This window comes from Petaurus breviceps, unplaced genomic scaffold, assembly GCF_028583685.1.
Source record: "Petaurus breviceps papuanus isolate PSGF00001 unplaced genomic scaffold, PetGlider_PUasm1.0 90638, whole genome shotgun sequence".
NCBI lineage: Eukaryota > Metazoa > Chordata > Mammalia > Diprotodontia > Petauridae > Petaurus > Petaurus breviceps.
Genome location: NW_027187295.1, coordinates 7691881 through 7718953, shown reverse-complemented (window position 1 = coordinate 7718953; position 27073 = coordinate 7691881). Strand labels below are relative to the sequence as shown.

At 34.2% G+C, this 27073-nt stretch overlaps 1 protein-coding gene across 11 annotated transcripts in view; it reads right to left on the bottom strand.

Moving 5' to 3' along the window:
• Positions 1-27073, bottom strand: part of GULP1 (GULP PTB domain containing engulfment adaptor 1) — a 418555-nt gene that overhangs the window by 79921 nt on the left and 311561 nt on the right. For all 11 annotated transcript variants that reach the window (XM_069064529.1, XM_069064526.1, XM_069064532.1 and 8 more), the window contains 2 exons: positions 21979-22077; positions 2252-2389 (listed from right to left, as the gene is read on the bottom strand). In XM_069064529.1, coding sequence (XP_068920630.1) covers positions 2252-2389; positions 21979-22077 — 237 coding nt within the window. The remainder of the gene's footprint in view (positions 1-2251; positions 2390-21978; positions 22078-27073) is intronic.

Here is a 27073-nt window from a genome sequence, read left to right as displayed (position 1 = left end):
CTTCCTTCCTTCCTTCCTTCCTTCCTTCCTTCCTTCCTTCCTTCCTTCCTCTTTTCTTTTGCATAGTACCTAGCACATAGCTAGGTATGTAGGTACTTAATAAATGCTAATTGACTTAACTATTTTACTTTTCAAAAAGAGATAAAATGAAGATCCCAGTAAGTATAAACTAGTAAGTTTGATGTTAATGGGGCAATTCTAAAATAAATTATTAAATGGATGCTTTGTGAGCAATTAGAGACATTAGTGATTTCAAGGAACTAAAATGTTTTCATTTAGACCAAATCATGCTAAACCTAATTTCCTTTTGATAGTGTTATTAGACAAATAGAATAGAAAGCTATTTTTGTGCAGTAGATTTTTATTCAAGAAAGGCATTTAGCAAGTTTCTCATAATATTGGCTGGTTGATTCTATAGCTAATTGGTATAGGTGTCCATAAAACATTTGATCAGTGTACCCAAATGGGCTAATGCATATCTTTGTTGATTAATGAATCAATATCAACCTAAAGGAGCATTCCTGGTGGTGTGACATTAGATAATGTCATTGTTTCTATTTTGTTGCTATTTAAAAACAAATAACAGATGAAAATATAGAAAATCTCATCTAACTTTTAGATGACATAACATTGGGAGGCATGGCTGGTTTACATTGTTTTACAGATTTGAGATACAAACACATTTCAACAGACTAAAATAATGGGCCAAATCTAATATTATCACAATGTCTGGCACATAGTAAATGTTTAACAAATCTTTACTGAATTTAATTCAAATGTTGACAAGGGAATATGATAGGGTAAATTATAGAGTTGAGGATGTTGATTAAAAAAAATCAACTGCTTAAGTCAACTTTACATGTGAAAAAGAGGTGATTTAGCTGACAGAAAGTCAGCTCAATAGCCATTAATAGTTTGATGTGGCTGCCAAAAATGGACATTCAGTAGTAAGATACTATAGAATCCAGAACAAGAAAAGACAGTTCCAGTTAACTCTGTCCCTCTGTCACCACACCTTTCTTTCCTCCAAATATAAATACAAAGTTAAAATAAATACATAAAGGAAAGCAAGATTTTTAAGAAATAGCCACACTGGGGCGGCCAGGTAGCACAGCAAGTAAGAGCACCGGCTCCAGTGTTGAGAAGACCTGGAGATCGAATCCCGGGCTCAGACACTCAGCACCACACCCAGAAATAACTGGCCGTGTAACCTTGAGCAAGTTACTTAACCCTGATTGCTTAAAAAAAAAAAGAAATAGCCACACTTAGTACACACACACACACGTATATATATACATATATTACTGATTTGGTCAGTTTCTCTTTGAACACTATGTTATTTAAAGACACTGACCAGCCCTTATGTTTTATAAACTTCATAGCACTTGGAAATAAAACCATAAAAGGTAAATGATAGTGCTTATATCAGTCCATAGATAATGTTGGCAGCAGGTAAGAATAATTAACAACTAAATTAATCAGGTCTTGTTTCCTGCCAAAGTTAATCATCTGCAACATTAAGTGCTCTGCCTTCATTAATGACATCAGTGGTTAAAAGATCACTATTTTTGAAATTAAGTACTTATATTTTTCAGTAGGGATTCAGGCTCAGTCAAAAATTTCTTTTCAAGATCAAATACCAAATAATTATCTATTATAGGATCTGATTAAATACTTTTCTAATTGTTAGCCTCTCTATACATTGTGATTTGAGCATTAGGTGCCTATAAGTATTATGTTTATTTGTATCATTTTTTGACCTACGTGGTCAAGCATATCAAAGGGCTTTAAAATGAAAATAACCATAGTTTTGAATCATCAGTAATATTTGAAGGCAATATGTCAGCTCTTTCCCTAAAGAGTCATATTTTAAAAATCATGAAATAAAATGTACCATATCTTGATGATGCTCCTAGACATTTGAGTACTATTTGCATGCCAAGAAGAAATTTTCAAAATTTATTCTCTGTGAAATGAAATAAAAGCACGTGCAAACTCCTTTCTAAATAAAACAAATGAAAACATAACATAGGCATGATTCTCTGATAAAGTAAATTTGCCTGTCTTCATGTGTCAACAAGCATGAGAATTTTGTTAAGCAAGAGATTTTGCTGTATGTTCTCATGACATGATGCATCTTTAAGTATCTTCAGGCCTTATTCTTTCAAATAATTTTAATACTGTTAGGAATAAGCCAATTCCTATACTCATAAAATGGAATAAATCACCCTAAAACATTTGGCATACTTACACACTTTTCGCTGTCAAATACATAGCACAAATGCTTATTTGACTCAGAATCTTTGCATATGAAAGTAAATATCCTCTTGTCAGTTTTATCATCTGCACAAAATGATATCCTATGAAGCTGGCAATTGTGCTGGACTTCCTGTAAACACATATGGAAATGAACAGGATTGATGAGCATTTTTTAATTTGCTATATAATTATTTTTATTTCTAATAAACATGATTGGTAATTTACAAAATGGAACTTTTACTTATTAAAGGTTGTGCATTATGGACACCACTAATTTAAATAAATTTATGTGATGAGAATGGAGTTTCTGGCATATGGAAGATATCTGAACTGAAAATTCCAATGAAAGTGAATTATTCACTATTCCCCACACAAACTTTCTGATTTCTCTCTTCTGTACCTTTGCTCATCCTGGTCTTTATGCCCAGCATGCCCTCTTTTTGTCTCCTCCAACTATAAAAGCCCTATATGTCAATCTAAATGCTACTTCCTCTAGGAAATCTTCCCTTCTCTGATGCCTCTAGTCAGCAGATAATGACTTTTTTCCCTCATGAACTTTATCAAGTACTATTCCTTTGTAATCTAGTTATTTGTGTACGTGTAAGAACCAGAACCCCTTAAGTTCCACAAAGATAGTGCGTCATGTTTTGTACACAGGAGGCATAGTTAGTAAAGGTGTGATGTATTGCCCTGAATCCTGAAAAAAACATTTATAATACAAAGGAACATGCCAGGACTAAATGTTATAATATTAAAAATACATTCATTTGTGTCATTCTACAACAGTTATAATACAACATAGCATTCATTGTGTTATAACAAAAAATATCATATTATTAATGTGTTATTTATATAGTATTTTACAATTGTGATATCCTATTTTTCTATAGAGAATTATAAAACTCTCCCAAAAGAAGCATGTAGTTAATTAAAAAAATACTGAGGCATAAGATTTAAAATTCATCCTAGATTTTCACCTTGCATTTGCAGTCAATTAGAGATGAAATATTTTTTTTTTCGGACCTAACTCAAATATCTCAGACTTTCTGTATTTTATATGAATTTTGGGAAATTAGGGTCAGTATTTGTATTAAGAAAACAATTAAAGAGCAACTCTTAAAAATTCATTCTAAATTGTTTTTTCCTTAGCCCTATGAGCCACACCAGTTCTTTTGAACTTTTATTTCAGGGAAAGCAGACACAACAGTCTCTTTTTTAAACTGCCAAGATAAAACTTGATTCTTTGCTTTGTATTTAGGCAGGGAAAGGGGGATGTAATGTAGACTCAATATTCTCAACCCTGTATAAAAATGGAGGAAAAGAGAAAAGAAATAGAAATGGAAAGTATAAAAAAAAACAACTAATGAATAGGCTTAGAAAAGCACTTTTTAGGTATAATTTTTTTTGAGAGGTGGCAAGAGTGGTGAAGCTAAAACAAAGGATATAGTGTACCAAAAGTCTCTGATGATACATCATCCAAAATGATCATTAATAACTTGGCAAAAGCACACACTTCTTCTATTGTTTCTTTACTGAATTATCTTGTCATTTTGTCTGTCTTCATTGGCAATTTAAGGAAATTTGAGGAAGTTACATAGGCTATTTTTTAATCTTTCTTTTTTTTTCTTTTAATAGGTCCAGGACTAAGATTTTATTTGTGCAAAGAACTCCCAGTATGGAAATTCTCTTCACTGATATGAATCAAGAATTCAATTATAACTTAGTCTTAAAAAGATGCCTGGGGCACTGAGAGTTTAAGTGACTTACCAAGAGTCATCCCAGATGGTATGTATCAGAGGCAGGGATTGAACCAAGGTCTTCCTGACTCCAAGGGTAGTACTTATGTCATGTTGCCTCTCTATGATATATAATGTTGAACAGTAATTTCTTATTCAACTAAAATATCAATATATTTCCTATGTACCATAAATTCTTGATTATTATTGATGAAGGGGTGAATAGAAGCATGGGCAACCTAATATAACATATAATAAAGATTGCCTGTATATGTATATATACACATAAACAAAAACATATACTCTGAGATACTTTCTAAGACATACATCTATATTTAGACATTCAGCTTTAAATATATATATATATATATGTATATATATCCATGCTTCTAAACATATGTGCCTGATGTTCTGGGATTCTATTTCAAAGCCAATAATACAGGCACATGGAAGGGCTTCATCTGGAGAAGGTAAGTGGGAAGTCTCTCCATATTCTTTACTCAACTATCCTGAAATATTCCATACTCTGATATTCAAGAAAATGAGATTTTTCTGGTGTGAGTAAACCTTTAAAACCCCTTTACAACTTAGCAGATGGTCTTTTGAGAGTTGCTAAATCCCCTCAAGCCCCCTCCCCTCCAAAGAAACCTCATTGCCCTGCATGAAGAAGTGACAATCTCTTTGTACTTGTGGCCAGTGGAAAACCTTTCAGAGACTATGCTCCTCTTCCATGGCCTTGAAGAACCTAAAGCTCCCTCTTTGTTGTAATGAAACTATAGAGGAGAACTTTGGAGAAGTCTATTATTAACAATATTTATATTAACTTTATTGATTTCTATGTGAACAAGGGATTAGACTTGTTCTTAGCCTGACGTTAACTCTTAATAATTAAAAATGCCAAAAACCTGTAATGGCCTGATTCATGAAGTAATTAATTTCCTTTAACTAGAAGTCTTCATGGAAAAGTCTGCCAGCTGTATGACTGAGAGATGATTCTCATTCATTTATTAAATTTCTTTCCCAAGATCTCTTGTTGTTCTCTTTCCCCTTAAAACACCATTACCTGTGAATGCATATTTTCTTTAAAATGGGATTATTTTAATTTTACCTCATTTGAAATAGGGTTATTATGCCCTTTTTTCATTCTCTTCATAAAGAAGAATATCCTCATGCATAACATTTTATTAAGCTATCCACCTTGATCATTTTCTTGTCATCCAAACTGCCACTGATACATGATAGTATCATCATTCTCCCCACCTCTACCCCCCTTTCTGCATCTTGCATCTGAACCATAATAGAATAAACACTTCCATTGCTTTTAGAAAGAGTTTATCAGTTGCCTCCCACATTGTGGTTGCAACTCACCATCTCCACTTTTCTGAGGAAAACAGACTTCTAAAGCTGCTGCTTCCTAGAATGTGTATTGTCAACTCCTATTGCAATGCAAGCTACTTATGAGCAGGAACTATCTTGCTTTTGTATTAGTTTCTCTCTAGTGCTTAGCACCATACCTGACAGATAGTAAGTGCCTAATACATTTTTTTCATTTAAATACTTTTATTAAGTTAGTTTTTCAAACGTAGTAACTACTTAAATATTTGTAGAAGTAAATATGGAATTTAGCTCAAAATTTGTGTTTATAGTCCTTGTATACAGTCAATTTTACAGTGATCCTTTATTTCTGTTTTCTTCACATAATTAATGTATTACTATATTTCTTTATTTTAAAAATATTGATCATTCTTATTTATAGTATTCTATCATATTGCTATATTTCAGCCTGTTTAGCCATTCCCAAATTGCTGAACATTGAGATATTGTGTAGTTTTATTTTTTTCTGTTTGCAGTTACAATTAATGTAGCTATTAATAAGATACTTTGACAATTCAAGATCTATATATTTACATACTCCACTAATACTGAGTGCAAATCTCTGATATCTTGAAAGATATTTTAAAAGATACCAATTTTTTTTTTGCAATCTCATTCTTATGGCATATCTTTTAGGGGATTATTCAAGCAAAGGAAGGAAAGAATGGAATTATTTTTATTATGGTATGCTATCAAATTATGTCCAGAAATATTCTATCAATTTACAATTTCAAAAGCAATTGTATAAGTGAAGCTATATCCTTCCAGCTTCCCTCCCCGCACACTTCATTTGCTAAATAAATGTAAGTAAATTAATTCACCTTTGTTGATCTAGTAGGGAGATGTTATTGCCTTAGATTATTTTAATGTATATTTACTTGATTACTAAGAAATTTAAACTATTTCAAGTATTCATCTGTAATGTGTATATCCTATTTTTTATGCTTTTTGCCACGTACCCAATGCTGACCAATTCATATCATTTATATAAACTCCCTTTCTGTATATTTCCAATGTTAATTTTATATTTGTTATATTTGTCAAAACATTTCCCTGATCTTTTTTTATTTTTATCTTCATTATATCATTTTGTTCATTTTAAAATTTTTAAGTAATCAAATTTATTGAACTTTCCCCTCAAATGTTTTCTCTTTCTCGCTTTTTTACAATTATGATAAAATTATTATTCGCTTTTCTTCTAATGTCTTCAAGATTCATTTTGCAAAGTTCAATTCCATCATCAAGGTGAAACTTTATGGCAAATGATATAAAGTGAACTTTATTAATGAGGCCTTGTAATGTCCTTCATTTTGATGCAATAAACAAAATATCATTTGAAAGCAGAAGCATCTTGGAAACTCACCATGTGTAGTGATTTGCTTTTCCATTTGAATTCTGCTTTTTGAAAGAGTAGTAACACCCTTGCTGAGCACATAACTGCCTTGTTTTATGTTTTATTTGATATTAATAAATATAGAGTCATTGGTCAACATTATTTTGATTATTAAATCTATTAAGGAACTGGAGATGATATTAATATATGTGTGGAAGACTCTTTGTTGGAGGATAACCTTTAAGTCATTACCAAGTTTTTATTTTAATTTGGTAATTAACAAACAATAAATACAGTAATTTCTTCTACTGATTATACATACCAGTCAAATGTATAAACTGGTACATAAAAATGCTTGTTGAAGTCTTCCTATTCATTCTCTTTCCATATTTTCAGCAAGGTTATTCTTTTTTATGCATATGGTCAGTTTCAAAAAATTTTGACAGAGATTAAAAAATAGACATATAAGACAAGCAGAAATTTATTTTGAAAAAGATTGGTCTAAATTAACATGAGAAAAAAAACAAAAACAAATGGGTAAAAATGTGTATTTCCCAGACTGGTGTTTAATTGGATGGGGACATCACCCATTGAAGAGGTCGACCAACTTATGGATATGTGATAGGCACTACAGATAGACAAAGAGGTAGGTCCAGGACTGAATAGAAAAAAAAAATCATTGCTAGAATATATTAAAAATAGTGGGTTTTCCCAGAGGCAATTGAGAAGTGCATGATGGTCATAAATAGGTTGTGGCATATTACCAATGATGTGTGCAAAAAGTATTTTAAGAGACGTCATTCAGGGCAGCATCAAACTTGAACTGAACTAAAATACAATTGATAACTGTTTAACAAAATTAATAAAATGCAATACAACTCAGATAATATCAGTTGGTAGTTTTCTAAGTCAATATGTAGCTAGTGGGCAGCCCTTTCTATTTGAGTTTGACACCACTAATCCAGGGTATGTATTATATTTTTAAAAAGAAGCATAATTTAAAAAAGAGATGACAGACAATCTCAGTGCTGCAAAGGTGTCTGTAAAATGATAAAAGAGTTATAATATGGCCTCTTACATAGTGGTAAGATCTTCCATGAAATGCACATGGGAGAGTGTGGATGAGAATCACATTGGATGAGAAGGCATGGTTGGCTTGTACTGACGTTAGACATGCCCATGACAATGGTGTAACAGATCAATGTCAGGACAGAATTATGGAGCAATTTGATGACAAAATTCATCTTATGTCATGCTGTTCAACTTCTCAATAATATACAGTGACTGATCCTTGATTTTTATTTTGCATAGGTTTATCAAATGATCTTTTGAACACATTTGTTTCTGAAATGGCTGCTGCATTCCATTGATCCCTTTTCTCTTTTTTGGGGGGCCAAATATCAGTTGATTTTTATGATAAATGTGTTAAAATGTTTTAAAGTTTAGGAACAATTTAGTCCAGTTTGCTTACTTTTTCTGAGTAAATTTCTTTCGGGTATAATATTTCAAATTTTATGTTGAAAATTGATGTTTTATTGTTGTTGCACTAAAACTATAAATTACTTTGGAAAACATTACCATGTTTATTTTCTTGAGTTGACTCATTCAAGAACAATGGTTATCTCTCATCACTTAAGATCTTCATTTATTTCTGTTAAGGCATGTTTATGGCTATATTTATAAAGGCTACATGTGTGCCTGTGTAAAGTTAATGTTAGATACTTAATTTATTTTGCTGTTACAAGTGGGGGTCTTTTTTTTTACAATGTTTATTTAGCCTTTATGGATAGTATATAAACCAAAAAGCACTAGTAAAATGTGTACTATAATTGTTTTCATTTTTGTGGCCTTATATATCATCATATAATCTTGCTGAACTCAGTGTCTCAATTAGTTGTTTGCTTTTTTTGAGTCAGTTGAATTTTCTTGGTAAACAATATCATGGTGATGATATAATGTGTTTCCAATATTAATTTGCAACATCAGATTTATCCTCAACTCTTCCCTCCAATCTCATCTTTTCTAAGTCTTTCTTATTCTAATTTGAAAATGAATTTGTTGGGGAGGCCAGGTAGCACAGCGAGTAAGAGCACCGGCTCCAGTGTTGAGAAGACCTGGAGATCGAATCCCGGGCTCAGACACTTAGCACCCACCCAGAAACACCTGGCCGTGTAACCTTGAGCAAGTTACTTAACCCCAATTGCTTAGGGGCGGCCAGGTGGCTCAGCGAGTAAAAGCACCAGCTCCAGTGTCGGGATGACCTGGATCAAATCCGGGCTCAGGTACTCAGCACCACACCCAGAAATAATAACTGGCCGTGTAACCTTGAGCAAGTTACTTTACCCCGATTGCTTTAAAAAAAAAATGAATTTGTTCACATTTATCCCTTTCTTTGGACTGAAATAACTCCAACCTTGATTCAGGTCTTTATCACTTCCCACCTGAACTACTGTGAGTGTCTCCTAATTTAACTCCCAGCTCTCTCCTCTTTAATACAAATTCTACAGAGCTGCCATAATCATCTTTCTAAAGCACTAATCTGATCATTTCATTCTGCTGCTCAAAAATCAGCTCCTCAGATTCCTATTGAAACTGCTTTTGTAATATGGTCCCCAGTTACCTTCTTAGGCTTATTTAACAAGATTTCACTTTTTGTACATGACAGCCAAAGAAAACCACTGACTGTTCCCCAAACTTAGTATTTCAGCTCCTGCCTCCACGACTTTGTACCTACTGCCTCACAGGCCTGGAGTACACTCTCTTCTCACCTCCACTTGTAATTCTTGGCTTTCTTTAAGATGCAGCTAATATTCCACCTTCTATGGGAAGTTTTTTTGGTGTTTTAATGCTTTTGTACTACTCAAATTTTCAATATGTAGATTTCACTCAAATGATGAATTAAAAAAAGCATTTACTAAATGCTTATTATATGTCAGATATCATGCTAATTCCTAGGGATACAAAGAAAGATTAAAAAATGCAAAAAATCTACTTTCTATTTATATGTTGTATCCCCATTTTATAATATACGCTCTTTGAAAGCAGTGGTCCATATTTGCTTTATTGGTTTGCCTTATTTTTAAATGCTTATTACCTACTGTAGTATCTTGCCTAAAATAGGCAATTAACAAACACTTGCTGGATGGGATAAGTTGTATTTAATTGGTAATAGGAATTTGAAGATCTTCCCTGCCCCTTCATAAGCATAGGTGAATTTGAAGACCTTTTCTGATTTGAAAATACACTCTGCACCCCAGGAGGCTGCATGTGGTGGGAAGCTTATTTTTCAGGAAGGCATAACTTTTGTTACTTTGTAGTTAAGTGGGTCATGAGGGTTGTGATGTTCTCTGACCCTGGAGAAGGCTACCCTGATGTGAAGTTTTGCTTTGGGGCTCACTTATGAGAAGAATTGTGTGATTTGGCGAGATGAGACTCTGGGAAGCTATTAAGTCCCCTGTCTGAAAACCTAGGTGGTAGTGTTTCTTTTTCTGGTAACTAACTGTATATATGTTATGGTCAGATAGTTGGAAGCTCTTGATGAAAAATGTCTATTCCTCTTCTTTTTTAGTGTCTTTAATAAACTGATGTTATTGATTTTTCTAAAGCCTGGATCTATTTAAAAATTGTCTTGATATTATGTATGATACTGACAGGTTTTTTTTAGAGCTGAATTTTCCTTGCACATTTCACATAAATCATACATATTAAGTCATTTTCTTGATGTATCACCGCATTTTGTTGTTTAGTATTTTTTATTAGATTTTTTTCCACCTTTACTCTTTTTTTTTTTTTTAAAGCAATCAGGGTTAAGTAACTTGCTCAAGGTTACACGGCCAGTTATTTCTGGGTGTGGTTATGAGTATCAGAGCCCAGATTTGATCCCCAGGTCATCCCAACACTGGAGCCAGTGCTCTTACTCACTGAGCCACCTGGCCACCCCTAAGCAATTGGGGTTAAGTAACTTGCTCAAGGTTACACGGCCAGGTGTTTCTGGGTGGGTGCTAAGTGTCTGAGCCCGGGATTCGATCTCCAGGTCATCCTGACACTGGAGCCAGTGCTCTTACTCACTGTGCTACCTGGCCACACCTCCACCTTTACTCTTTAGAAATACTGGCCTATAAATTTTCTGTTTCATTGTTGTACTGGTCAGGTTTTTATACCAATACCATATTTTCTTCATTAAAAATATGGGATAGATTACATATTCCATAAATCTTTGTTGAATTGAATTTCCTATGTTTAGAAATGGCTAATAGAAAGTTGTTTTTGCTAGTTTGTTAATATTTATCTGTGACGCCTGAAGTACCTACGATGTGGTTGTGTGTGTGTGTCTGTGTATGTGTAAAACAATTCTCTGATAATTTGCCTTAGTAATTCATCCATGAACATTCTCTTTAAATCATTTGTTGTCAATTTTGATTATTTGGATGACAGTCCTGACAAAGCTTAGATTGGTGGCCCTGCAGAGAGGCCTAGGAGTTATATTTCTTCCAAGGAAGCTATGTATTTGTTCAGTTGTTTTTCAGTCACACCCAATTCTTTGCACCCTATTTGGGTTTTCTTTGCAAAGATGCTGGTGTAGTTTGCCATTTCTTTCTTCAGCTCATTTACAGATGAGGAAACAGAAGCAAGAAGGATTAAATGACTTTCCCAGGGTCACACAGCTAGGAAGCATTTGAGGCCAGATTTGAATTCAGGGAGATGAATCTTTCTGATTCCATTCCCAGCACTCTATTCACTGAGCCACCTAGCTGTCCATGAAGCACACTGGGAGCAAAACTGGAGGTTAAGAGTTTTGGGGTATTTTTTTCCATTCACAGAAAGAATTTTTAGGCAGAGATAGTAGTGGAAAGTTCAATAGCTGAGCTACAGAAGCAGCAGCAATGATGGTCAGCTTCCTGAGACTTTTTCTGGATTTTACAAACTGAGCTGGAAAGACATGGCGACTGTAAGGGATGGAGGAGGTGACAAAAACTGAAAGGAAAAACCAAAAAGTGGGCTGAGCTGTGTCTAAGAAAGGAGATGTCAGAGAAGACTTAGCCACCAACTGTGCCCACCTTTCAAGGACAGAGAGAAGTTCCAAGAAAATACCTGCTCTTTCTGCAGTGCCCTCTTTCCATTAACAGACACTGGGATGAGATCTACTCAATTACTTCACACAACACATCTGGTAACCTGAAGTTTTCTCTCAGTCAGAGATCAACATAAATTTAAACTAAGGTAGAGAGCCTTAACTCTAAATAAATATTAAGTATTTTGATAACTGAAGGATGTGAGCTATTGTGATTATAATCCTAACTTTAAGTTAATGGGAACTTTATAAAACAGCAGAGGAGAGGAACACATGGACCTGAGGGGTCACAAGAAAATAAGTGAATGTTTGCTATAAAGTGTGACTGATTAAATCTCCAGAGACAAAAGGAATAAGAACTATATGCTGACCAACTTTAACCTCCACAGTCAAACTGGCATCCATAGGTGTAAAAATCATAAAAGTAAACATTTTCATTCATTTCTTTTAAATTTTATAATAAGAAGCATACAAAATGTTCCCTATGATTATTTTTTATTATTATTTATATTTTTTCATTTCTAATTTGAGTTCGATATTTTAGAAATTAAGTTTCCCTGGGACAACTAGGTGACGCAGTGAATAGAGCACTGACCCTGGAGTCAGGAGGACCTGAATTCAAATCTAGCCTCAAACACAACACAAAAAACAAGCTGTGTGACCTTGGGCAAGTCACTTAACCCCATTTGCTCTACCTTCCCCCTCCAAAAAAAAGGAAAAAAAAGAAATTAAGTTTCCCAATGGTTAAACAATTTATCAGGCTCCTCAAAAAATGATCACTTGGTTTAATTTAATAATAATTCATCTTTCCTATTTCATCATAATATGTTCTGATTTTTATTATCTCTATTTTTCTTCTTTCCTTTGGGTTCTAATTTTTGTCCCTAGGAATCTAGAATTATAATATTTGGATCTTGAAAGCGTCTTACAGATAACTGAGCCCAAATCCTTAATTACTGATTAAAGAAACTGAAGCCTAGAGAGGTTAAGTGGCTTGTCCATAGTCACATAAGTACTAGGTAGTACTTATTTCTTCATAATAATTAATTAGGCTGAGGTCTCAATCCTAGTAACTCTTGGAAATTATAATTAGTTCAGAAGAAAAATAGCAAATGACTTAAAACCTGAATAAGAGAATGTTAAAATTATATCTTAATTATTTTCCAGCCTATGAGATAAGGCAAACTTGAAGGTAGTTACACAATAATTTCTTTTACCAAGATTACGAGGGGAGAAATGAACCAAGAAGAAAGAAGATAAGTCATGCCAGGTCTAATATCCTTGGAGGATTTAATAGCTCTTTTCAAGGATAAGCTGAAATAGGCCGACTCTATGTTAATGGGAAAAAAATGACAACTGTTACAACGTATTAACTAGGTATACATAGCAAATTTATTCTGTTGATAACATATTGTATTTAGTAGCATTTAATATGCTATTTTAAATTCTAATACATATGCATTAAAACAAAACTGAACTGTAATGAATTATATCATTTAACTTATTCACCTTGAAGGCGTGAACTCCTTAAGATCAGGGACTATCTTTTGCTTTACTTTGTCCCAGGGCTTGGCAGCAAAATGACTGGCACACAGTAGGCTCTTAATTAATGCTTACTGCCTACCTATCAAAACTCAAAGCTCAAAGTCGTATGCTTTTTTATTTACAAAAAAACCTACGAGATGTTTGCTCATTTGGGACACTGCCTTAGTTACGTCCTTTAATATAAAATATCAACTACTAGGTTAAAAAATACAAGGCTCCTAAAGCAAGACAGTTGTATGTTTGGTAAAATGGACCATTAAAGAGCCCAAGGTTTCAGATAAATAACCGTTTTATTAATCAGAGGTAGAGATTGCCTCTTTTTTTTCCATAATAATCATATTCAGTGCTCCAGGTTAAAACAATGTATAAAGATGTAAAAGGCAGCCCTTAAAAGTCTCCAGCTTAGCATAGAGAGCAGCCCTTCTACTCTCCTTGTCCAAAGTTTCTGCAGCTGGCTTTTAATTTGTTCTAACTGGATGGAGTTAATTCAAACTGCCCTGAAGAGGCTCCAGAGTTTGCACTATAACATCATGCTCACAACAGCTTCCATAACAATTGTTAGAATAGACCTATCATTTTATATGAATAAATCATAATTTTACTAATTAATTCCTCAAGTGATTAAAGGACAGGCATGTGTATTGCTGTATGTATAGGTATGTGTGGACATAAATATGCACATAAAATATATACAACTACATGTGTGGATATATGTACATATACACAGCTTTGGTCTTTTTTAATCTATAAAGAAGAGATGAGGAATGTAGAGTAGACTGGGAGCAGAGACAATGATCTAGCCACATGGGCAGATATCCATACCATTTTCCCCCCATCTACTCATCTATATAAGAAAATGGAAAGACTTAGGATTTAAAAAAAAAACAGGTATTAATAAGACCTCAGAGTTGTTTGGGCAATAACTATTACCCAGATGACAGTTTAGAATTCTGGGGAAAAAATTAGATGTATACTGAATATTCCATAAACTTGGGTGAATTCTCTCAGGGAGGTACTACTCAGGTCCCTAAGTAGGAAGTGGTATTCTGGGTATAACCCTTAATCTTTAAGCAACTTAAAAGTCTCTAAGACTATAAATTCAGAGAAGTTGCTGCTTTGAATCAGTTAGGGAGGCTTCTGTGCTTGGAGTTTACAACATGAATGAAATAATAGGTTTGGCCCAAAATAAAAGGGGGAAATATAAGTGGCATTCATATGTGCATATCCCATGCAAACCCCAAAGTTGAATTCATTTGCTCTTTAAAATGATTACTTTCATGAAAATGTGACATAAGAATTAAAAAAAATTTCTCAATAAATACATTTAATAAATATATAATATTTTATAAGGCAATTATTAGATAGAAGATATATTTATTCAATTAAAATGAGAGAGCTCCAAAAAGTGATTTTATCAGAAAAAGCATTGGGAAATTAAATAGATAATAACTTTCATTAAACTAAAAATTATTGTTCCATTCTTTAAAAAAAATGATGAGGAATATATTTAAGATGCCAGCTTGCAGAATAATGTCTCTTCTTCTATAGTGACAATCATCAAAGATATTATTGTTATTAAAATGAGTTCAATCTCATAAAATGCTTACTTTTTAGGCATTAAGTTTTATGTAGGCCATGTTTTCCAGAAAGAAATTGGCAATAGATTTTACAATAAAATTGAAAAATCTTGCATTTAAGTTTATTTATCTTAAAATGTTTGGAGTCTCTTTGGTAAAAAGCAATTTCAAACAACACTTGGAATTGGTTTCTTTAATAGTTATCACATAAAAATCACATACAGCTTGGAAATTAAAATAAACTATAGCATATCATTTAGTCAAAACAAAAATTTTAAACTTTGACTAATACAGTAGTTTAGCTAGTCAGTTGAGGGCTTCAGCAAAGGATACAAACATACATCATTATCACTCAATAAATAGTTTCTTTTCCAAAGGTTATGATGAAAGCATTAAGAAAAAACTGCATTTACCTTAGGCCAATACTGGGGTAGTGTGGGTGGGGTACAGGATGTTGTGGGGGTTGAGCGAGAGAGAGAGGGGTTCAAAAGGAGGGAAAAATTATGGTTTGAGTAAATAAAAAGAGGAAAAAATAATAAACTACTGATAATTATTGAAAACTGAGATTTCGGGGCGGCCAGGTAGCACAGCAAGTAAGAGCACCGGCTCCAGTGTTGAGAACACCTGGAGATCGAATCCCGGGCTCAGACACTTAGCACCCACCCAGAAACACCTGGCCATGTAACCTTGAGCAAGTTACTTAACCCCAATTGCTTAGGGGCGGCCAGGTGGCTCAGCGAGTAAGAGCACCAGCTCCAGTGTCGGGATGACCTGGATCAAATCTGGGCTCAGATACTCAGCACCACACCCAGAGATAATAACTGGCCGTGTAACCTTGAGCAAGTTACTTAACCCCAATTGCTTTAAAAAAAAAAAAAAAGAAAGAAAAGAAAACTGAGATTTCACATTGAAGAAATCATGTATCACTGAAATTTGTAAAAAAAAAAAAAATTAAAGCTGTGTGTATTGATGTGGAGAGGGGAGAATAAGCAGGGAGGTTACCTTGATTCTAAGGTATATTATATCATCATATATGAGAGAAATAGGAAAGAGAAGATTGTATAAGGAAAAGCCCTATAGCAACTTAGAAATATTTTAAAATTATCTAATAATTTAATGATTAAAATTATTTTTAAAGATTTCAAAAGAATTTACCAGAATCCATTTCAGCAAAATATGTGAACACACAAATTAAAGACCCAAGTACACACAAAGGACTATAGAATATTTGCCATTTGGGGTATTAGTCTTTCATTGTATGAAAGGTCAGATTGTATGAGGTTGAATTCTAGGACAGGACTGACAGATTATTTTTACATAGTAAAGAGAAGACAGAATTTTGAGTCAGAAGACCCAGTTTGGGGACCTGGTTCTGTTCCTTATTCCTAGATGACCCTGGACATCTGAGCCTCAGTTGTTGCTTTTTTCTTCTTTCATATTCTAAGTTCTCTTTTAGTGCTACATTCTATGATCCTATGATGAAAGGCAGCTAGGTGGTACAGTGGAGATAGTGCCTGACCTGGAGTCAAGAAGACCCATCTTCCTGAGTTCAGATCAGGCCTCAGACACTTCCTAGCTGTGTGGCCCTAGGCAAGTCACTTAACCCTCTTTGTCTTAGTTTCCTCATATATGAAATGAGCTTTGTATCTTTGCCAAGAAAACCCCAAATGGGGTCATGAAGAGTCAGACAAGACTGAACTAAATAACAATAGCCAAGAGTGTGATGGTTCACCTGGTACATGGAGAAGGCAAGAGAAGTCTTATTCTGCCTTCCCTGAAGCTGATTTCCACTTAACCTACGATGAAATTTCAGATAAGGAGAGTAATTATTGTGAGAAGGGTAAAAAAGAAAATAAATATCAAACATCTGTGCTGAACAGGAAAAATAATTCAATAAAGACAGAGAAGATGCAATGTGAGGTATAAAGAAGAGGACCTGAAGAAAGACCAGATAGCTCATTTATATAATGCTTTAAGGTTTGTAAATTACATACGTGATCTCAGTTTAGAAGGTGGTAGATAGAAGTACAGGAACAAAGCAGATGTGGGAGGTAAGTCGGGGCAAGCAGAGATACAAAGATTAAGGAGATTACAAGTTAGGGGTATAATTCCAAGTGATGAGCATTTGGGGCATTGAGCTCCTTTGGAGCTTAATGGCCCCACGCCCTTTGATTCATTTATAAACTATGGGCAGGGCAGGTGATGGGTTAACATGATACATAACAAAGATGAAGCTCTTATCCAAGAAAAGACAGTTGCAGCATCTGAGAAGGAATAATTTGACTGTAATGGTAACATGGATCTTCCAGTGCTTCCAGGTGAGAGGCCTTGCAGTAAGGGTCCAAGAAGAAGAGAAAAGTGAAGTAGTAGTTGGCAATATTCATGGTGGAGTTGGGTGGTAGGCTTGAGAGGTAAAGGAGAGAAAGTGGTTATTTGAAGAATAGAAAGGTTCTGTCTTCTTAAGGTATGTAACTACAGTATGAAAGAGAAACTATCAGGCCTTGTCAAACCAGATGATCATTGGGCATTAGTGATAGTGACAAAAAATTCCATAAATGAATGAATAAATGAATGAAAAAATTACCAAGTCTTAGGTAAGAAACTGAAGAATGTAGGGTAGTAGGTAATATTTTATTCATTGTAGCCAATTGAAGAGAAAGACTTCAGAAAAGAAAGGCATATTTAATAAGTAAATAAGTAGCTAAAAAGATTGTGTCAGAATAGCATTTGAATTTCTTAATGGTGGCTTTAAATTAAAGTATGACATGATTTTGGCCAGGCAACTAGGTGGTTCAGTGGATAGAGTGCTGGGCCTGGAATCAGAAAGTCCTGAGTACAAATCTGTCCCTGAATGCTTACTAGCTATGTGATCCTCAGCAAACCTTTGTTTGTCTTAATATACTGGAAAAGGAAATGGCAAACCACTCCAGTATCTGCCAAGAAAACCCCACAGATCCTTTGGTGTGTTATGATGCATGGGGTCACAAAGAGTCTAACATCATTGAATAACAACAACAATGCTTTTGGCCAAGGATCAAGCTCATTTAATAAGGACTAGTGGGATTTTATTTGCCTAGATTCTTGCAAAATCACAATTAGGCAGTATTAGTATAGAATGGAGTAGATTTTTATTCAGGTATATTTTAGGTATCAAGTAAGATGACCATTGCAATTCCTAACAACTATGAGATTCCAGGCTCATTTCTGACATGATTTGATTAGTTACACTGGATTCCTTATGACACTGGATCCATGATCTCATTTGTGTGGTTACTTTTCCCTATCAATCAGTTAATCAACCAATCAATCAATAAGCATTTATTTAATGTCTCCTATGGGCTAGGTATTGTGGAAAGCATATGATACAAAGAAAAAACAAATATAGTTCCTCTCCTCAAGGATCTTGCCTTTTACTGTAGGAGACAACAAGATAAATGTAGCACTTAGAGCTTGGAAAAGTGAGACTTCCTACAAAAGGTGCTATTTGGGATAAATCTTAAAGTTAGGGATTCTAACAGTTGGAGGTTGGGAGAGAGACCTTTATAGGCACATGACTGCCTTTGAAAAGGCATGTGGATGGGCTAAGGATTTTTGTCTGTTTGGAAACAGATTAAGACTTTAAAGTTGATTTTGGATAAAATAAAGGTTGTGAATCTGGATGACTTGAAGGATGGTAGTAAGCTGGGAAGATTTGTGGGAAAGATAATTAGTTCTGTTTTAGATAATTTGAGTTTGAGATGTCTGTGAGTCATAGAGTTAAAAATGTCCAACAGATAGTTGGTGATGGGGGGGGGGGGAGGCAGGAGAGAAACTTTGAACTAGACAAACAGATCTGGGATTTCTCTGCATAGAGATGATAAGATTACAGACCCCCCCCCCAAAGGCTTTCTCACCCTGAGTGATTCTTATTTAAATCATTCCATACATCCTCCATAGCTGTTTTACTCAAAATGCTTGGATACTTTGGGGAAAAGTATAGCACTCAGTTGTCCATTTGTTAGCATTACCTCTAATATCATGACTGGACCACCTGCTGCCCAGTCACACATATCCTTTATTGATATCTATCTTTCCTCACACTGAAGTCATCTGTAGTAATATGCTTGTCCAGGTTGCTCTTCCTCATATGGCGCAACAGATCACTGAGGGCCAGAGGCCTGAGGTTGTCCAAACAAGCAATCCTTTTTCTAAAAACATATTCTAATATCCCCTGTAGAAGTAATCCCCATCCTGAAGATAAAAACAAACACGAGGATTGGCCTAAGGGCAGAAAGGGGGTCAGAAATATTTCTGGAGCATGAACTGCATGTGGAGTGCTTCTTCTAGTAGATCCTGGCTTTTGGAGAAGAGTTATGTTTTATATCCTTTATTCTATGTTTTTTTATTATGGGTTTTTTAAATTCAAACATTAATTTTTATTGATTTTTTTTATGGTTCACAAGTGCTTACTTTATTTAAAACAATAAAAACACTGAACTGATTGAAGTAGGTCAAATTTTAGGCTTCCTGCAAAACGTTACCGGCTGCTTATACCCAATCACATATTTTTCCACTCTCCTTTGGGGGACCAATAATTTTCATATGTCTCGAATGATGATGTTTTATGATCTGTAGCACAGAAGCAATGGTGTCAAACTCAAATAGAAATGGGGGCCACTGGAATGTATGTAAGGATCCCTTGTGGGCTGTTGTTGACTTAGTTTTAAAATGTGATACGAACTATGTTCTATTATATTTTCATTAATTTTGTTAAATATTTTTCAATTACATTTTAATCTGGTTTGGACTAAATTTGGGAGTGTTGGGGGCTACAGTGTGTGTGTTTGCCCTCTCTAGCATACAGCACCCCTGGGAGAAGCTAGGTGTTGAAAAGATGCTTTTCTGTAGCAGTGAGCCTTTTGGGATCATCAGAAGCACAATTTCCAAATTTAAGTTAGAATAATCTCTTCTTCCTATTTATTTTTCAGCCTTGTTATTATCCACCTCAAGGACCTAAGAAATATGTACCAACAATGGGTTGTCCCTCAAATGACATACAAATATCTAAGTCATACACAATCATCTTTTTTCTTCCCATGTGGATGCAATTTCTTTTGATTGGCTATGTATCTGACAAGTAATCCTGTATCTTCCTGTGCTCAATTTTATTTTTATAGTATCTTGCATAAGGAGTATATGGAGAATTTTCCAATGTTGGGAAATCTCTCTTCTTTGGAGAGCCTTCTCCTGACAATATTATTTACTTGAGATTGATACATAGCAGATCACTAAATAAAGTTCTCTATACAACTTTAATTATTTCCATAGATACGTATGTAATGTATGTAACAGTGGTCCCTCTTACTTGTGGGAAAAATGTAACATAGAGCAATAATACATGTTTTTATCAATTTAACCTGGTAGCAGAAATACTCAGGAAAAATGTGTCACAAGATATACATCAAATCATCCTTATAATTTTGCAGGAATTTTCAGGAATGGAAGAAAGGAGGGTGGAAGAAAAAGAAAAGGAAAAAGGAACAGATTGGAAAGAAGGGCAAGTATTACAACACAATATGGTAAACACTAAACATTTGTGTATACAGAGTAATGACTATAATAATATAAGAGACAGATATAATATCTGGACAAGTTCTAGCAAATACTTGGTTTAATAGCTTGTGAAGAATTTTAATTTTAATGTTATCATTTTAAAGATTTAGTGGCCATCTCACTCTATAGAAAATCCTAGTATGTATGTATGTATACATGTATGCATGTGCATATGTGTATATGCACACACAGATACATTTTTTAGACGGAAAACTTTAATTATATTTAATCTTTTGTTCCTACAATTTCCTTGCGAGTCTTTCAAAACTTTTCCCTGAAAATGGCAGTGCATACTTGTAAATCCTACTACTAAGGAAGTCATGGTAAGACTGGTGGATCTTTTGGTAGTGGTGAATAGAAGTATGGCTAAAGCCAATCAGATGTCTATGCTAAGTCCAGTTCTAGTAAGGTGAGCCCACACTGCCTGTGAAAGCCCAAATTAACAAACTGCTTTTGAAAAAGTAGAAAGAGAAATTTGATATTTATATATTTTTGTAGGACTATATGTGTAGACTGAAGGATCTAAAACTCAAGAAACTAATACACTCCTTGGTTATATACATAAAATAAAAATGCAGAAGCCAAAAGTTAAATACTTAGGCATTTGTGACTCTGGCCTTTTTTTTTTGGCAGAAAATGGTTTTGAAACTTTAAAAGTCTTAATGAAATAGCTCTTGGCTATACCTTTCTTTAAGTTAACAGTCAAGGCAAAATACTGGCCTTTAAGTTCTAAGAACAGTATAAGAAAGAACATTGTTCAATTATAATACCTAATAGTATTGAGTGAAATAGATGTCCTTCAAGGCTACCTGCTGATTTTCAAAAACTTAAAGACTTAGGAATGATCAAGACCCAGAATAACAATGTTGAAAGTGTACTGTTTGCATTTTAAAGCTCCTTTAAGTCAATAAATAAAAATTAGCTAGCAAATTAATGGTAGCAGGGTTCAATTTTTTACTATGAGACTAAAACAAATTGTGGCAACCCAAGCAAGGGATATAATCAATTAAAATTCAATTCAGTAAAAATTTAAGTGTTTTCTGTCTTTGTGGCAATGTGCAATGCATTAAACTCTGGGAACAGAGACACAAAAAGAAACCAATTTTTGTTGTTTGTTTTTTTTCCCCCTCAAGGAGTTTACATTCTAGCAAGGAAGGGAAAACAAATTTTTGTAGAAGTAAATAAAATGTATGTGCAAAAGCAATACAAATTTATTACAGAGGGAAAAGTACTAATAAATAAGGAATCAGAAAAGCACTAGGAGGCAGGAAGGAAGAGAGAGAGTGTCCCAGGGATGGGGACAAGGTGGGCAAAGGCTCTGAGTTGTTGTAGGGTACGTGAAAGACAGAAAATATGCAGTGGATATTCTGGCTCATTGTACAGTACACAAGGGAGAACCACATGAAATCAAGGTAAAACAGGCAAGTAAACCAATAACAATGAAGACAATCGTCCTTCTTAGATCACTTTTGAACACTTAAAGCTTCTTACCTTTGTTTTTGGTTCTAGAATTTTTACCCCATAAATTGATATTTGTAATTCAACTTTAGGAGTTTTCTGGCCTTCAGATTTCTTGATATGTCTTGCAAACTAAAAATGAAAAGAATGGAAAATAATTTTATTTCTGTTTTTAAGGGACTCAAAACATCAACATCTAAACATTTCAAGTCTGTAATTTAAGTTTTATCAACCAACTAAAAGGAATGAATCTATATGATATCTTTGCTGGCTGCTTACACATTTTTTATCTTCTTATTAGTACCTAAATACAAAACAAGTAATAATTCTTTTGTTAATTCTATATAGCAGACTGAACCGAAAGAAATGACACACATATAAACATTCCCATCTCTGATTGAGTCATTCCCCAATTGAGGAATTGTTGAAGGTGATTTTCTATATGCTAAACCACAATCACTGCAAAACAAGAGAAATGATTATTAAATAACAAATTATTGGGGAGATTCCTGACCTTTCCCAAAAATGTACTCCACATAAGACTATTCTATCTAGGTTTGTTTCCCCATCCAACTAGAAAACCTTACAAAGAATTTAATCTAATTTAATATGGGAATTCTGTCCCATGGTATTCCACACTGGCAGGTTGTACTTTTTTTTGAGGAGGCAGGGGAGTGTTTGATCCTTTGTCCATATTACCCAAGATGGGCGGTGACTTAGAAGTCAACAGCATAATCAAAATCACATTCCCCAGCCCCTCATTAGAACACATACACCTCTCATTATAATATTCATTCTTGTCATTAATTGTTAACCAATCAGAGTTGCTTGCCATCTTTAGGAACATCCACTCTTCCAAGGGTATACAAACACTGAGTAGATTCCATGAGGGGTCTTAAGTATTTGAGAGTGTCACTAAACCCTTCTATTAATTATCTGCTAGCACAATTAATAAAATGATTAATTACCTGGAAACTGTGTGTCAAACTTTTTATATATCACAAAATAATTCTTCAAAGTCCCAATAAGGTAAATATAAACTATTATTATTATTATTCCCACAACACATATGAGAAAACTGAGTAACTAAGAAGCTCTTTCTTACTGTTCAGAATGAGAAGTGAAAAAGATCAATAGACCTTTCTATGATTTTGATCTTTTTGGTCCCTATAGAACACCAGATGTTCATTGCACCAGGAAAAGACATTGACATTTTTACCATTATGAAGGGTGTCAACTTTTTTTAAGGGAGAAATCAGGAAGAAAATGCCAGGTCTTTGTGTCAATCACTCCACCCCACTAAACAAAACATATCACCATAGCTAGAGTGAAAGGGAGGAGAGGAGAAATGATTACCATTATATAGTAAGTGTGAGATAAAAGTTAGCTATCATTATTAAATCAAAAAAGGATGAGGGGAAATGTTTACCATTATGGTTCAAGTTAAACATCTAGATTATTTGATCCACTAAATTTGGGCTATTCAGAACTAATTTTAATAATAACTAACAGTGTCAGATTTCCACTTTCATTAAACCCCTGGCTCATCTATACTATAATGGAAAGAGCCCTGGATTTGGAGTAAAGAGACTAGGGTTTGAATCCCAGGTTAGACACTTTTTACAAGTGTCACTTAGTATTTCTGGATCTTTGCTCCTTCATCTGTAAAATGAGATGATTAAAGACTATATGGTTTATGAGATCCTGTGTTTATACTAGATCTATGATCATATGAACCTTTAACTATGAGGAAGTCACTTAATCTCGCTAAGCCTTGGTTTCCTTACTGGTAAAATTAAGAAAATACTTAACTATTTACGGCCCTGGCTTTTTTGCAGAAAATGTTTTTGAAATTGTAAAGTGATATGTGAATAACAAACACTGTCATTATTATTATTATTACACCCTGCAAATATTGGGCATTTTATAAAATTTTGATATTAATAGTGGCAGCTAAATTGAAGAAAAAAAAACATTCATATTTTTCACAATCCAGTGCTGCAAGATCTATTAGTTGGTATTCCTAACTTCTCATCAAGGTAGTAAGCTCAGGATGAAATTTGTAGGTTCTTTTCTATTATAAAACAATCAGCAATTGTTATGCATGGAGTATCTTGTTTTTCAATCCTTTTTTTTCAATCTTGCCAGATTCCTCCTGACCCCATTTGGGTTTTCTTGGTAAAGATACTGGAGTGGTGTGCCATTTCTTCTTCCAGCTCATTTTACAGATGAGGAAACTGAGGCAATGAGGGTTAAGTGACTTGCTCAGGGTCACACATCTAATAAATGTCTAAAGCCAGATGTGAACTCAGGAAGATCAATCTTTCTGACTCCAGAACCAGCGCTCTGTACACTGTACCTCTTAGTTTCTTTTTTCTACAGACAGAAAGAATATCATTAAAGGTGAAATGGCTTTTACTCCCTTTTAGAATCCCCAGAATAGTTTTCTTTTTCTTTTTTTCTTTCCTGGAAGAGATCAATGATTTCACTACTGTCTGGAACTCCTGGTAAGGAACTCCATCCACAATGCTAATTTGCACATTTTCCTAGGACACTGTGAGGTTAAGTTATTTGCCCAAGGTCACACAGGCAGGATAATTCAGAAGCAGTACTTAGACCCTAGGTCTTCCTGACTCCCCAGGAGAGCTCTCTGTCTATCTTGAGCCTCTCTTGAAGCTTTTCTGGCAATAGGATATGGATAGAAGCTGAACCTGGGAACTCAACAGTCTTGGAATTCTTGAATGTGGAAATGCCCTCTATCCAAGAAGGCTGGCTTATGCTTTGCAACTTATGGTCTTACAATAATAATAATTATTATTACAATAATAATATAGTAAAGTAGATGGCATTAAAATAGTGCTTGCTAGGTGCCAGGCACTATGTTAAGAAGTACTTTACAATTATTAGCTTATTTGCTCCTTACAACAATCCTGAGAGGTATATACTATTATTATCCCCATTTTACCAAAGAAAAAACTGAAGCAAACAGAGATTAAGTGACTTCTCTAGGGTCATGCAGCTGGTCAGTGTCTTTGGTTACATATAAAATTAAGTCTCCCTAACTCCAAGCTCAACAGTCTAGTTGCGATAGATAGATAGATAAATAGATAGATAGATAGATAGATAGATAGATAGATAGATAGATAGATATAGATGCATATATGCATGCAGATATATATGTGTATATATACATATGCATACATACATATGTGTATATATACATATGCATACATACATATAAACACACACACTCACAGATCTGAAGTATGTAATAACCATTTTGTGATTGACCTTTTAAATTCCCTCCCATCTCTCTCTCTCTCTCTCTCTCTCTCTCTCTCTCTCTCTCTCTCTCTTTCTCTCTTTTCCTCCTCCTCCCCCCTTTAAAACATAGCTCATTGGGAGGGACATTCTGTAGTCACCATGTCACACTCTTTTACTCTGCTCATATAACTTCAATTCAGAGGAAATATAATTATACATTTTATAGTAAAAGTATGGGAATTAAGTTACAGTCTAATTGTGTGCCCAATGAGCTCTGCTCATTGTGGCTGCAGAATGTAATAATATCCACAGATTACAGAATCCAGGATTTAAACCTGAAAGGCATTTTTTAAATCATCTAGTATGGTCTGTCCCTTCTTATCCTACCCCACCAAAAAACAATTTACACCTAAGGATATTTAAGGCTAGAGAGGTAAAAGGAATTGTCCAAAGTCACATTGGTTAATAGATGGAAGAGGTGGAATAAATGACTTGTCACTTATGCTTTGGAATCTCTCATTGGGGGAATGGAGAGAAAGGGATTGCTGGGTTTTGGTTTGTTTGGGGTTATTTTTCCCCATTTGCTGTGGTTTGATTTTTTTTTTTTGTAGACTGTCTAGTAGATTAACTGATTGGTTGGCCTAAGTGCTTTTTGGATTGCAGCACCTCTAAAATACCCACAGGTATTTAACTGGTTTGAAGGAGATTTTTCTGTAAGATTCTTGGTTTTACTCTAATGTAGATCTTTTGTCTGCATTGTCTGCATTGGCGCCGAGGTCTCTCCCAAAGAATGTAGATTGATTTATTTTTCTTTTCCTTTATGATTTTCCCTTCCTATATTGGCACAATGAAGACAACTGGGGTTTTCATATAGGAATACTGACCTAATAAATCATTTTCTCTAATATTACCTCAATGTGTCTGAGCCAATCAACTCTTGATTACTTCACAGATATTTTAAACATGACTTTTAAGGGCTATTCTAATGAGCCATTTCCTAGGGAAAAAAATAAGCAAAAACTCAAGAAGTTCCTTTTACATTTCAAGCCATGAGCATTACAGTGACCTTTGACAAGGCACTGGGGTAACCTTTTGGAGTTTCTAAGAAGCTGGCTACAGAACAGTCACTGCAATTAAACTTATCTACTTAGATTTTTTCTGCCTTTCTGCTTAGGTAGATGAATGAATAACAATTTAATTGGTTTCACCAATTGTTTTCTGCTTTATATTAGAACCACTGACAGTGCTGAAAGAGGCTATTTTAACCCCTTCATTTTATAGATGAGGAAACAGACCCAGAAAGTTTATGAAACTTCCCCAAGGTCACAGAATTAGAGAGAGAAGCCCAATCTCTTGATTTAGAATTCATTTCTTTTTTCTTTATACAACACTACTCCTTTCAAATGATACAGTAGAAATTTTATTTTCTATTTCTACAATGGCAATTTTACATATGCACATATATGTATGTATATGTGTATATATACACACATTTGTAATTTTTCACATAACTGCAAATTTCAGTATACTGCATTTTTCAATCTATTTAAACTATAAAGTTCTTTAAATTTCTCTAAATGTTCTCTATTCCTTTATTAAAACTCATTATATTTATCATATTTTGTACTTTTCTTTTTCCCTTCTACTCTCTTTTCTACTTACAGACTTTATGTATAAGTTCAAACATCTTTCCATTTCAGTCTGAAAAAATCCTGACTATTCTTTCTTAAACTTTATTCTCTCACAATATTAATGTTAAATCTTGAAATGTTCTTCCAATTCAACTTTACATTAGAGAAAATGCAGAAAATTATAATGCTCTTTTGGAAAAGATAATATCAGTAAGATACTATGGATTTTTGTC